The 14,320-nt window shown below is 40.7% G+C and overlaps 1 protein-coding gene across 1 annotated transcript in view; it reads right to left on the reverse strand.

Moving 5' to 3' along the window:
* Nucleotides 1–14,320, reverse strand: part of igdcc4 (immunoglobulin superfamily, DCC subclass, member 4) — a gene marked incomplete at both ends in the record, with an annotated part of 84,803 nt that overhangs the window by 49,798 nt on the left and 20,685 nt on the right. The window contains one exon of the mRNA XM_079216619.1: nt 12,254–12,568. Coding sequence (XP_079072745.1) covers nt 12,254–12,568 — 315 coding nt within the window. The remainder of the gene's footprint in view (nt 1–12,253; nt 12,569–14,320) is intronic.

Here is a 14,320-nt window from a genome sequence, read left to right on the forward strand (position 1 = left end):
AAACGTGCGGCCCGATCGGGAATCGTGAGCTATGACTTTTCTAAGAGATTCGACCAGCCATTTTCCCGAAAAGTGCGAAAAACGGCGAGAAATTGTCCCATTCACTTGACTGGGGTTTCGGACTGAAGAGAGCAAAAAAACATACATCTTTGTGCCCACAGTGACTCGCCATAATGTATCGTAGAGAAATGATTTGAAGTTTAAAACGTTGACAAAAGTCTGGAGTTTATTTGCCCAATTGGGCATTTTTTGATAGCTAGCACAGTTTTCATGTAATTATTGTTCAAGTTTAGGAAAATGTGGGAACCATTTCAGAGTTTACAATGGGTGTGTGTGGGGAAGGTTAGAGCTGTGATGTCATCGCTAGAGCACGAGGAGCTGTGTCCTAAACAACCTTTTTGTATTTGTATTTTGCCATTCACTCCACAATATTGACTTTTGAGGCATAATTTATATATGAAAACGTTGGAAATATTGTGCCGGTGGTACACATGAGTCGTGGAATCCAACAAATGTATACTGTTTTGTCAGCAAGCCTGAAAGCGACATGAAGACCGGCCAAGTGCTCCATTAACCTCCATGTTAAATCGGACCACAATTTTCTCTCATGACGGAAACGTGAGCACTTTTCAAACTGAATTTACGCTCTCATTTCTAAATCCTTACAAATATTTAAGTAGACGGAAACGTTCGCAGAAGTCTTGTGCTTCTCATGATGTCATTATTTTCGTGATGGGATCCATGGTTGTCTGTCAAATACACCAGTTTGAAAGTTAGTTTTTTCATTAAATCAACTCTCCTGTCTCTCTCTCAGTGAACACCATGGCAACGGTGACACACACGCACACACGCGCAGGAGGAACTGTCAGTTGGTCAGCTGACATCCTGACTGTTTGTGCTTCTCATGATTTCATTATTTTCGTGATGGGATGTGATTCATGGTTGTCTGTCAAATACAATAGTATTATTTCTTGGTGTAACCACACCTCCCTACTCAATTCTGCGCCCTACCTCGAATAATGACCCATCTTCATTACCTACACTTACACCGGTCTCAAGACACAAATAAACGCCTCTTAACTTCTTTTCTTCCATATGCTTCCTCTTATTAAACACTTAAACAAGCTTAAGACTCATAGACACGGTTTAAACATCCTAATATTACCAATAAGGCACACAAATAGACATTTTAGACCATTAATAACGTCCTCTGTCAGACGCTCATGAGCCACACCCACGGTTTTCCCGCCTTATGCAAATGAGCTGCACCCACAGAGACTTTCACCCAGACCCCTGCAAAGAGCTCCTCTCCCCTCCTCCTATTCTAATTAATGTTAAATATAAACCAATCTCTAAATCCTTGAACTTATTCAATCCCCTTGGCTTTTATTCAAGTTCAGGAACATAGAAATCCACTACAGAGCTGTGTCCTAAACAACCTTTTTGTATTTGTATTTTGCCATTCACTCCACAATATTGACTTTTGAGGCATAATTTATATATGAAAACGTTGGAAATATTGTGCCGGTGGTACACATGCGTCGTGGAATCCAACAAATGTATACTGTTTTGTCAGCAAGCCTGAAAGCGACATGAAGTCCGGCCAACTGCTCCATTAACCTCCATGTTAAATCGGACCACAATTTTCTCTCATGACGGAAACGTGAGCACTTTACAAACTGAATTTACGCTCTCATTTATAAATCCTTACAAATATTTAAGTAGACGGAAACGTTCTCAGAAGTCTTGTGCTTCTCATGATGTCATTATTTTCGTGATGGGATTCACGGTTGTCTGTCAAATACAATAGTTTGAAAGGTTGTTTTCTCATTAAATCCACAGTCCAGTATCCCGCTCTGTGACAGTGTCACACCTGTTTTAAGTTAGCCAATCAGGGCTGTCACCACGACAACCGGTGATACAAACGCAGGAGGAGCCAACTGACGTTGGTCAGCTGACATCCAAGACACTCTATTTTAAACTCTACAAAAAACGTTTCACACACATTCTTGTATATCATACATTAGACTTAGACACACACAGAATTATCACAAAACGATTGACTGTGTGTGTCTATGTGTGCCCGCGTGTGTGTGCGCGCACGTTTTTTGACCCCAGAAACTTGGTGAGTGAGGAGATACAACTTGGATCGACCTTTCACCCAATGAGTCTGTTGTTGCTGGGGAAAAATGGACAACACAACGAATCCGATTAGGCTCCTCCCATAGAAGAAGTCTGATTGGCTCTTTTTTATTTGGCTTTCGGTTAAGGATTTTTTTTTTCATTGTGTAAAAAACTGCGTTTTTCACCCTCTCAAAGAAAGTCATTTGATCTGATAATTCTGAAGGTGGCAGAGGTTATTGAGGTTATTGTGTTATTGAGAGATGTGTTACCTCAATAACACATCTCACTACCGGTAATGTATACATATTGCGACGTCTTACGGCAGTAGTAGCCACACTTTCAAAATTTCTTGTGAAATTTTCTAGTTATTATTCTTCTTATTCCGCCAAACTTTGGACCGTATCTTCTCCCACAGCGTTGCCCGCACATGCATAAAAAATACATCAAAACGTGCGGCCCGATCGGGAATCGTGAGCTATGACTTTTCTAAGAGATTCGACCAGCCATTTTCCCGAAAAGTGCGAAAAACGGCGAGAAATTGTCCCATTGACTTGACTGGGGTTTCGGACTGAAGAGAGCAAAAAAACATACATCTTTGTGCCCACAGTGACTCGCCATAAAGTATCGTAGAGAAATGATTTAAAGTTTAAAACGTTGACAAAAGTCTGGAGTTTATTTGCCCAATTGGGCATTTTTTGATAGCTAGCACAGTTTTCATGTAATTATTGTTCAAGTTTAGGAAAATGTGGGAACCATTTCAGAGTTTACAATGGGTGTGTGTGGGGAAGGTTAGAGCTGTGATGTCATCGCTAGAGCACGAGGAGCTGTGTCCTAAACAACCTTTTTGTATTTGTATTTTGCCATTCACTCCACAATATTGACTTTTGAGGCATAATTTATATATGAAAACGTTGGAAATATTGTGCCGGTGGTACACATGCGTCGTGTACACATGCTTGCTGACTGTTTTGTCAGCAAGCCTGAAAGCGACATGAAGACCGGCCAACTGCTCCATTAACCTCCATGTTAAATCGGACCACAATTTTCTCTCATGACGGAAACGTGAGCACTTTACAAACTGAATTCACGCTCTCATTTATAAATCCTTACAAATATTTAAGTAGACGGAAACGTTCTCAGAAGTCTTGTGCTTCTCATGATGTCATTATTTTCGTGATGGGATTCACGGTTGTCTGTCAAATACAATAGTTTGAAAGGTTGTTTTCTCATTAAATCCACAGTTCAGTCTCCCGCTCTGTGACAGTGTCACACCTGTTTTAAGTTAGCCAATCAGGGCTGTCACCACGACAACCAGTGATACAAACGCAGGAGGAGCCAACTGACGTTGGTCAGCTGACATCCAAGACACTCTATTTTAAACTCTACAAAAAACGTTTCACACACATTCTTATATATCATACATTAGACTTAGACACACACACACACAGAATTATCACAAAACGATTGACTGTGTGTGTCTATGTGCGCCCGCGTGTGTGTGCGTGCACGTTTTTTGACCCCAGAAAGTTGGTGAGTGAGGAGATACAACTTGGATCGACCTTTCACCCAATGAGCCTGTTGTTGCTGGGGAAAAATGGACAACACAACGAATCCGATTAGGCTCCTCCCATAGAAGAAGTCTGATTGGCTCTTTTTTATTTGGCTTTCGGTTAAGGATTTTTTTTTTTCATTGTGTAAAAAACTACGTTTTTCACCCTCTCAAAGAAAGTCATTTGATCTGATAATTCTGAAGGTGGCAGAGGTTATTGAGGTTATTGTGTTATTGAGAGATGTGTTACCTCAATAACACATCTCACTACCGGTAATGTATACATATTGCGACGTCTTACGGCAGTAGTAGCCACACTTTCAAAATTTCTTGTGAAATTTTCTAGTTAAGTGTGGCTTCAGCTAGAGGGGTCATAGACCCCTATAGCAAAGCGCACTTTATATTATTGCTCGGGCTTATTATTATTATTACTTATTATTATTATTCTTATTCCGCCAAACTTTGGACCGTATCTTCTCCCACAGCGTTGCCCGCACATGCGTAAAAAATACATCAAAACGTGCGGCCCGATCGGGAATCGTGAGCTATGACTTTTCTAAGAGATTCGACCAGCCATTTTCCCGAAAAGTGCGAAAAACGGCGAGAAATTGTCCCATTCACTTGACTGGGGTTTCGGACTGAAGAGAGCAAAAAAACATACATCTTTGTGCCCACAGTGACTCGCCATAATGTATCGTAGAGAAATGATTTAAAGTTTAAAACGTTGACAAAAGTCTGGAGTTTATTTGCCCAATTGGGCATTTTTTGATAGCTAGCACAGTTTTCATGTAATTATTGTTCAAGTTTAGGAAAATGTGGGAACCATTTCAGAGTTTACAATGGGTGTGTGTGGGGAAGGTTAGAGCTGTGATGTCATCGCTAGAGCACGAGGAGCTGTGTCCTAAACAACCTTTTTGTATTTGTATTTTGCCATTCACTCCACAATATTGACTTTTGAGGCATAATTTATATATGAAAACGTTGGAAATATTGTGCCGGTGGTACACATGCGTCGTGGAATCCAACAAATGTATACTGTTTTGTCAGCAAGCCTGAAAGCGACATGAAGACCGGCCAACTGCTCCATTAACCTCCATGTTAAATCGGACCACAATTTTCTCTCATGACGGAAACGTGAGCACTTTACAAACTGAATTTACGCCCTCATTTATAAATCCTTACAAATATTTAAGTAGACGGAAACGTTCTCAGAAGTCTTGTGCTTCTCATGATGTCATTATTTTCGTGATGGGATCCATGGTTGTCTGTCAAATACAGTAGTTTGAAAGTTAGTTTTTTCATTAAATCAACTCTCCTGTCTCTCTCTCAGTGAACACCATGGCAACGGTGACACACACGCACACATGCGCAGGAGGAACTGTCAGTTGGTCAGCTGACACTTGACTGTTTGTGCTTCTCATGATTTCATTATTTTCGTGATGGGATGGGATTCATGGTTGTCTGTCAAATACAATAGTATTATTTCTTGGTGTAACCACACCTCCCTACTCAATTCTGCGCCCTACCTCGAATTATGGCCCATCTTCATTACCTACACTTACACCGGTCTCAAGACACAAATAAACGCCTCTTAACTTCTTTTCTTCCATATGCTTCCTTTTATTAAACACTTAAACAAGCTTAAGACTCATAGACACGGTTTAAACATCCTAATATTACCAATAAGGCACACAAATAGACATTTTAGACCATTAATAACGTCCTCTGTCAGATGCTCATGAGCCACACCCACGGTTTTCCCGCCTTATGCAAATGAGCTGCACCCACAGAGACTTTCACCCAGACCCCTGCAAAGAGCTCCTCTCCCCTCCTCCTATTCTAATTAATGTTAAATATAAACTAATCTCTAAATCCTTGAACTTATTCAATCCCCTTGGCTTTTATTCAAGTTCAGGAACATAGAAATCCACTACAGAGCTGTGTCCTAAACAACCTTTTTGTATTTGTATTTTGCCATTCACTCCACAATATTGACTTTTGAGGCATAATTTATATATGAAAACGTTGGAAATATTGTGCCGGTGGTACACGTGCGTCGTGGAATCCAACAAATGTATACTGTTTTGTCAGCAAGCCTGAAAGCGACATGAAGACCGGCCAACTGCTCCATTAACCTCCATGTTAAATCGGACCACAATTTTCTCTCATGACGGAAACGTGAGCACTTTACAAACTGAATTTACGCTCTCATTTATAAATCCTTACAAATATTTAAGTAGACGGAAACGTTCTCAGAAGTCTTATGCTTCTCATGATGTCATTATTTTCGTAATGGGATTCACGGTTGTCTGTCAAATACAATAGTTTAAAAGGTTGTTTTCTCATTAAATCCACAGTCCAGTATCCCGCTCTGTGACAGTGTCACACCTGTTTTAAGTTAGCCAATCAGGGCTGTCACCACGACAACCGGTGATACAAACGCAGGAGGAGCCAACTGACGTTGGTCAGCTGACATCCAAGACACTCTATTTTAAACTCTACAAAAAACGTTTCACACACATTCTTATATATCATACATTAGACTTAGACACACACACACACAGAATTATCACAAAACGATTGACTGTGTGTGTCTATGTGCGCCCGCGTGTGTGTGCGCGCACGTTTTTTGACCCCAGAAACTTGGTGAGTGAGGAGATACAACTTGGATCGACCTTTCACCCAATGAGTCTGTTGTTGCTGGGGAAAAATGGACAACACAACGAATCCGATTAGGCTCCTCCCATAGAAGAAGTCTGATTGGCTCTTTTTTATTTGGCTTTCGGTTAAGGATTTTTTTTTTTCATTGTGTAAAAAACTACGTTTTTCACCCTCTCAAAGAAAGTCATTTGATCTGATAATTCTGAAGGTGGCAGAGGTTATTGAGGTTATTGTGTTATTGAGAGATGTGTTACCTCAATAACACATCTCACTACCGGTAAGGTATACATATTGCGACGTCTTACGGCAGTAGTAGCCACACTTTCAAAATTTCTTGTGAAATTTTCTAGTTAAGTGTGGCTTCAGCTAGAGGGGTCATAGACCCCTATAGCAAAGCGCACTTTATATTATTGCTCGGGCTTATTATTATTATTATTCTTCTTATTCCGCCAAACTTTGGACCGTATCTTCTCCCACAGCGTTGCCCGCACATGCGTAAAAAATACATCAAAACGTGCGGCCCGATCGGGAATCGTGAGCTATGACTTTTCTAAGAGATTCGACCAGCCATTTTCCCGAAAAGTGCGAAAAACGGCGAGAAATTGTCCCATTCACTTGACTGGGGTTTCGGACTGAAGAGAGCAAAAAAACATACATCTTTGTGCCCACAGTGACTCGCCATAATGTATCGTAGAGAAATGATTTAAAGTTTAAAACGTTGACAAAAGTCTGGAGTTTATTTGCCCAATTGGGCATTTTTTGATAGCTAGCACAGTTTTCATGTAATTATTGTTCAAGTTTAGGAAAATGTGGGAACCATTTCAGAGTTTACAATGGGTGTGTGTGGGGAAGGTTAGAGCTGTGATGTCATCGCTAGAGCACGAGGAGCTGTGTCCTAAACAACCTTTTTGTATTTGTATTTTGCCATTCACTCCACAATATTGACTTTTGAGGCATAATTTATATATGAAAACGTTGGAAATATTGTGCCGGTGGTACACATGCGTCGTGGAATCCAACAAATGTATACTGTTTTGTCAGCAAGCCTGAAAGCGACATGAAGTCCGGCCAACTGCTCCATTAACCTCCATGTTAAATCGGACCACAATTTTCTCTCATGACGGAAACGTGAGCACTTTACAAACTGAATTTACGCTCTCATTTATAAATCCTTACAAATATTTAAGTAGACGGAAACGTTCTCAGAAGTCTTGTGCTTCTCATGATGTCATTATTTTCGTGATGGGATCCATGGTTGTCTGTCAAATACACTAGTTTGAAAGTTAGTTTTTTCATTAAATCAACTCTCCTGTCTCTCTCTCAGTGAACACCATGGCAACGGTGACACACACGCACACACGCGCAGGAGGAACTGTCAGTTGGTCAGCTGACACTTGACTGTTTGTGCTTCTCATGATTTCATTATTTTCGTGATGGGATGGGATTCATGGTTGTCTGTCAAATACAATAGTATTATTTCTTGGTGTAACCACACCTCCCTACTCAATTCTGCGCCCTACCTCGAATAATGGGCCATCTTCATTACCTACACTTACACCGGTCTCAGGACACAAATAAACGCCTCTTAACTTCTTTTCTTCCATATGCTTCCTCTTATTAAACACTTAAACAAGCTTAAGACTCATAGACACGGTTTAAACATCCTAATATTACCAATAAGGCACACAAATAGACATTTTAGACCATTAATAACGTCCTCTGTCAGACGCTCATGAGCCACACCCACGGTTTTCCCGCCTTATGCAAATGAGCTGCACCCACAGAGACTTTCACCCAGACCCCTGCAAAGAGCTCCTCTCCCCTCCTCCTATTCTAATTAATGTTAAATATAAACTAATCTCTAAATCCTTGAACTTATTCAATCCCCTTGGCTTTTATTCAAGTTCAGGAACATAGAAATCCACTACAGAGCTGTGTCCTAAACAACCTTTTTGTATTTGTATTTTGCCATTCACTCCACAATATTGACTTTTGAGGCATAATTTATATATGAAAACGTTGGAAATATTGTGCCGGTGGTACACATGCGTCGTGGAATCCAACAAATGTATACTGTTTTGTCAGCAAGCCTGAAAGCGACATGAAGACCGGCCAACTGCTCCATTAACCTCCATGTTAAATCGGACCACAATTTTCTCTCATGACGGAAACGTGAGCACTTTACAAACTGAATTTACGCTCTCATTTATAAATCCTTACAAATATTTAAGTAGACGGAAACGTTCTCAGAAGTCTTGTGCTTCTCATGATGTCATTATTTTCGTGATGGGATTCACGGTTGTCTGTCAAATACAATAGTTTGAAAGGTTGTTTTCTCATTAAATCCACAGTTCAGTCTCCTGCTCTGTGACAGTGTCACACCTGTTTTAAGTTAGCCAATCAGGGCTGTCACCACGACAACCGGTGATACAAACGCAGGAGGAGCCAACTGACGTTGGTCAGCTGACATCCAAGACACTCTATTTTAAACTCTACAAAAAACGTTTCACACACATTCTTATATATCATACATTAGACTTAGACACACACACACACACAGAATTATCACAAAACGATTGACTGTGTGTGTGTCTATGTGCGCCCGCGTGTGTGTGCGCGCACGTTTTTTGACCCCAGAAAGTTGGTGAGTGAGGAGATACAACTTGGATTGACCTTTCACCCAATGAGTCTGTTGTTGCTGGGGAAAAATGGACAACACAACGAACCCGATTAGGCTCCTCCCATAGAAGAAGTCTGATTGGCTCTTTTTTATTTGGCTTTCGGTTAAGGATTTTTTTTTTTCATTGTGTAAAAAACTACGTTTTTCACCCTCTCAAAGAAAGTCATTTGATCTGATAATTCTGAAGGTGGCAGAGGTTATTGAGGTTATTGTGTTATTGAGAGATGTGTTACCTCAATAACACATCTCACTACCGGTAATGTATACATATTGCGACGTCTTACGGCAGTAGTAGCCACACTTTCAAAATTTCTTGTGAAATTTTCTAGTTATTACTTATTATTATTCTTCTTATTCCGCCAAACTTTGGACCGTATCTTCTCCCACAGCGTTGCCCGCACATGCATAAAAAATACATCAAAACGTGCGGCCCGATCGGGAATCGTGAGCTATGACTTTTCTAAGAGATTCGACCAGCCATTTTCCCGAAAAGTGCGAAAAACGGCGAGAAATTGTCCCATTGACTTGACTGGGGTTTCGGACTGAAGAGAGCAAAAAAACATACATCTTTGTGCCCACAGTGACTCGCCATAATGTATCGTAGAGAAATGATTTAAAGTTTAAAACGTTGACAAAAGTCTGGAGTTTATTTGCCCAATTGGGCATTTTTTGATAGCTAGCACAGTTTTCATGTAATTATTGTTCAAGTTTAGGAAAATGTGGGAACCATTTCAGAGTTTACAATGGGTGTGTGTGGGGAAGGTTAGAGCTGTGATGTCATCGCTAGAGCACGAGGAGCTGTGTCCTAAACAACCTTTTTGTATTTGTATTTTGCCATTCACTCCACAATATTGACTTTTGAGGCATAATTTATATATGAAAACGTTGGAAATATTGTGCCGGTGGTACACATGCGTCGTGGAATCCAACAAATGTATACTGTTTTGTCAGCAAGCCTGAAAGCGACATGAAGACCGGCCAACTGCTCCATTAACCTCCATGTTAAATCGGACCACAATTTTCTCTCATGACGGAAACGTGAGCACTTTACAAACTGAATTTACGCCCTCATTTATAAATCCTTACAAATATTTAAGTAGACGGAAACGTTCTCAGAAGTCTTGTGCTTCTCATGATGTCATTATTTTCGTGATGGGATCCATGGTTGTCTGTCAAAACAGTAGTTTGAAAGTTAGTTTTTTCATTAAATCAACTCTCCTGTCTCTCTCTCTCAGTGAACACCATGGCAACGGTGACACACACGCACACACGCGCAGGAGGAACTGTCAATTGGTCAGCTGACAGTTTGTGCTTCTCATGATTTCATTATTTTCGTGATGGGATGGGATTCATGGTTGTCTGTCAAATACAATAGTATTATTTCTTGGAGTAACCACACCTCCCTACTCAATTCTGCGCCCTACCTCGAATAATGGCCCATCTTCATTACCTACACTTACACCGGTCTCAAGACACAAATAAACGCCTCTTAACTTCTTTTCTTCCATATGCTTCCTCTTATTAAACACTTAAACAAGCTTAAGACTCATAGACACGGTTTAAACATCCTAATATTACCAATAAGGCACACAAATAGACATTTTAGACCATTAATAACGTCCTCGGTCAGACGCTCATGAGCCACACCCACGGTTTTCCCGCCTTATGCAAATGAGCTGCACCCACAGAGACTTTCACCCAGACCCCTGCAAAGAGCTCCTCTCCCCTCCTCCTATTCTAATTAATGTTAAATATAAACTAATCTCTAAATCCTTGAACTTATTCAATCCCCTTGGCTTTTATTCAAGTTCAGGAACATAGAAATCCACTACAGAGCTGTGTCCTAAACAACCTTTTTGTATTTGTATTTTGCCATTCACTCCACAATATTGACTTTTGAGGCATAATTTATATATGAAAACGTTGGAAATATTGTGCCGGTGGTACACATGCGTCGTGGAATCCAACAAATGTATACTGTTTTGTCAGCAAGCCTGAAAGCGACATGAAGACCGGCCAACTGCTCCATTAACCTCCATGTTAAATCGGACCACAATTTTCTCTCATGACGGAAACGTGAGCACTTTACAAACTGAATTTACGCTCTCATTTATAAATCCTTACAAATATTTAAGTAGACGGAAACGTTCTCAGAAGTCTTGTGCTTCTCATGATGCCATTATTTTCGTGATGGGATTCATGGTTGTCTGTCAAATACAATAGTTTAAAAGGTTGTTTTCTCATTAAATCCACAGTTCAGTCTCCTGCTCTGTGACAGTGTCACACCTGTTTTAAATTAGCCAATCAGGGCTGTCACCACGACAACTGGTGATACAAAGCAGGAGGAGCCAACTGACGTTGGTCAGCTGACATCCAAGACACTCTATTTTAAACTCTACAAAAAACGTTTCACACACATTCTTATATATCATACATTAGACTTAGACACACACACACACAGAATTATCACAAAACGATTGACTGTGTGTGTCTATGTGCGCCCGCGTGTGTGTGCGCGCACGTTTTTTGACCCCAGAAAGTTGGTGAGTGAGGAGATACAACTTGGATCGACCTTTCACCCAATGAGTCTGTTGTTGCTGGGGAAAAATGGACAACACAACGAATCCAATTAGGCTCCTCCCATAGAAGAAGTCTGATTGGCTCTTTTTTATTTGGCTTTCGGTTAAGGATTTTTTTTTTCATTGTGTAAAAAACTACGTTTTTCACCCTCTCAAAGAAAGTCATTTGATCTGATAATTCTGAAGGTGGCAGAGGTTATTGAGGTTATTGTGTTATTGAGAGATGTGTTACCTCAATAACACATCTCACTACCGGTAATGTATACATATTGCGACGTCTTACGGCTGTAGTAGCCACACTTTCAAAATTTCTTGTGAAATTTTCTAGTTATATATACAATCAGAAGTGTTGTGAATAAGATTTATTTTGGTCAACTAATTGATTAATTTACTAATAGTTTCAGTTCTGATCCAATGGCAATGAGAGATCGTTAAACTATTCATCTATTTATCCATGAACGTTTTACACTTGGGGATTGGAACCTATCACTGCATGCATTGGGTGAAAGACTGGACACACGCTGGACAAATCCCCATTTTATCAAGGCGACAGAAAGACAGAAAAAAACCTTCCAGCTAAATCAGGGCCTTACACTTGGAGCATGCACGGTTTGGTTTTCATTCTTTATCATCAATCAATATAAACTGCAGGATACCTACTTGCTAGGAGAACATTTACAGTCCGGCTGGTCAGGGCTCCAAGGGCACTGGCAGTCACACAGCGGTAGCCCCCCTCCACGCCACGGGGAGGCTGGCTATCCCTCGAGGTCGGCAGCAGGAGGAGGGATCCGTTGGCCAAATACTGCAGGAATTCACCCCCCTCCAAAGGCAGAGGCTGGCCATCCTGAAGCCAGGTGATATTGAAAGGTGCCTCGCTGGCCCCAAGGTTGCAGTCCAGCAGCAGGGGCAAACCTGACTCCAACACTACATGGCTGGGCCCAGCCCCGCAGCTCAGCTCCACCGAAACAGGCTTTGCTGTGTGGGACAAAGAAAGAAAAGTTTGTTAACCATACTCAGCATGTGTAGGTAGCTTTAAAACACAAAGTGAATGGAACAAACTAAAAAAACAAAATTAAATACATAATAAAACACAGAGTAAAACTAATCAAAATGTCAGGAGACAAAAAAGAAATGCAAATATTAAAAAATAAGCTTTTTAAAAGACAAGACAGTTTGCAGCCCTGATCTCCTCATGCATTTGATTCCAGTGTTTAAATGCACTGACTGCAAAGGCTATATTGCCTTTATGAATTTTGACCTTGAGAAAGAAACGACGCAACAGAGGATACCAGGGTGCGGGAAGGGATACAGGGCAATAAGAGATCTGATAAATAACTCTCAGGGATTTGCAAGTTATCAAAAACATCTTGAAATCAATTCTAAAAGCATGGGTAGCCAGGATCGGTGAAATTAGATCATGTTTCAGGTGAGGAATGTTTTACAAATGGTCTAATCCTTGAAATGTTTCTGATGATGAAAGCAGGATTTAACCATTGATTTTACATGTTTGGATTAACTGAGATTTGGATAAGAAAAAAAATCACACCAATATTTTGGCAATGCTGAGTTATAGAATAGAACAATGAACCAGATGTTTGGGTGTTTGCACCATATTGACCAATATGTTCTCTCGTTTATGCATTTACCATCAGGACATTGTGTGAAATCCACTTGAGGTTGTCATGAAGGCAGTTTAGCAGACAGGGTCACAGCTGTAGATCTGAGTGTCATCAGCATAAAAATGGAAACTGAAGTATATCTAGGTATAAGTTGGCCAACAGGGAGCATGTATGTGGAAAAGAGTACTGGACCCAGCACTGTAACTTAAAGGCACCTCACAGTGAACACCTTTTGAAGCCTGGAATCAGCAATACCAAACAAACGCATGTCTTTTTAGGTAGGACCTACACCACTGCAGAGCAGTGAGCTCAGATCCAGAAGGAGAATGGAATCATGTGATCTGCTCGAGGAGAATGGATTTATGTGATCTGTTCGAGGAGAATGGATTCATGTGATCTGCTCGAACATTTTTCGAAAACCTTAGCTATAAATGGGAGCTTAGAAATAGGTATAAGTGTTGATGGAGAAATTGGTATAAATGATACACTGGGCAGTTCAGTGGTAATTGAATCTGGGGGAGAAGTGAGACTTCTTTTGTTTAAGGTCTGCTGGGTAAAAAATGAAAGAAAATATTCACATTGCTCTGGGGCATCTAATATCTGGGCTAAAGAGGATTAATGGCATGGCCATGAATGATCAACAACATTCTAGCCCTGGACGGATTGTTGTCGGAAACATATACAGAGCCTCTCTGCAAACCTCTCCAGCCATTTGATTGCCCTGTGAACACAATGCCAGCTACACTATGACTCAGATATTGCCCTTTTCTTCTTCGTCAATCCAACTATTCACACATCTATCGTCATTTGTCATGTTTGACTATCTTTGTATACTTTTTCAATTTCAGCGTTTGGCAATTTGTCATTTTATAGCATAACTTCAATAGAATCAATAGTGTTGCTAGCACAGATGGATAGAAGGTAGTGCAGGGTGTTTTGGGGAAAGAGAAGAGGCCAGACTCATAAGAGGAGGAGGAGGAGGAGGAGGAGGAGGAGGAAGAGGAGGAGGAGGAAGAAGAGGAGGAGGAGGAGCTCTGAAAATGAATTGGGTGCAGCGGTATTGATGGGATTTGTATGTCAGCAGCAGGGCATTAAAGTCTTTGAGAGA

The sequence above is a fragment of the Taurulus bubalis genome, assembly GCF_910589615.1.
Source record: "Taurulus bubalis genome assembly, chromosome: 4".
Lineage (NCBI taxonomy): Eukaryota > Metazoa > Chordata > Actinopteri > Perciformes > Cottidae > Taurulus > Taurulus bubalis.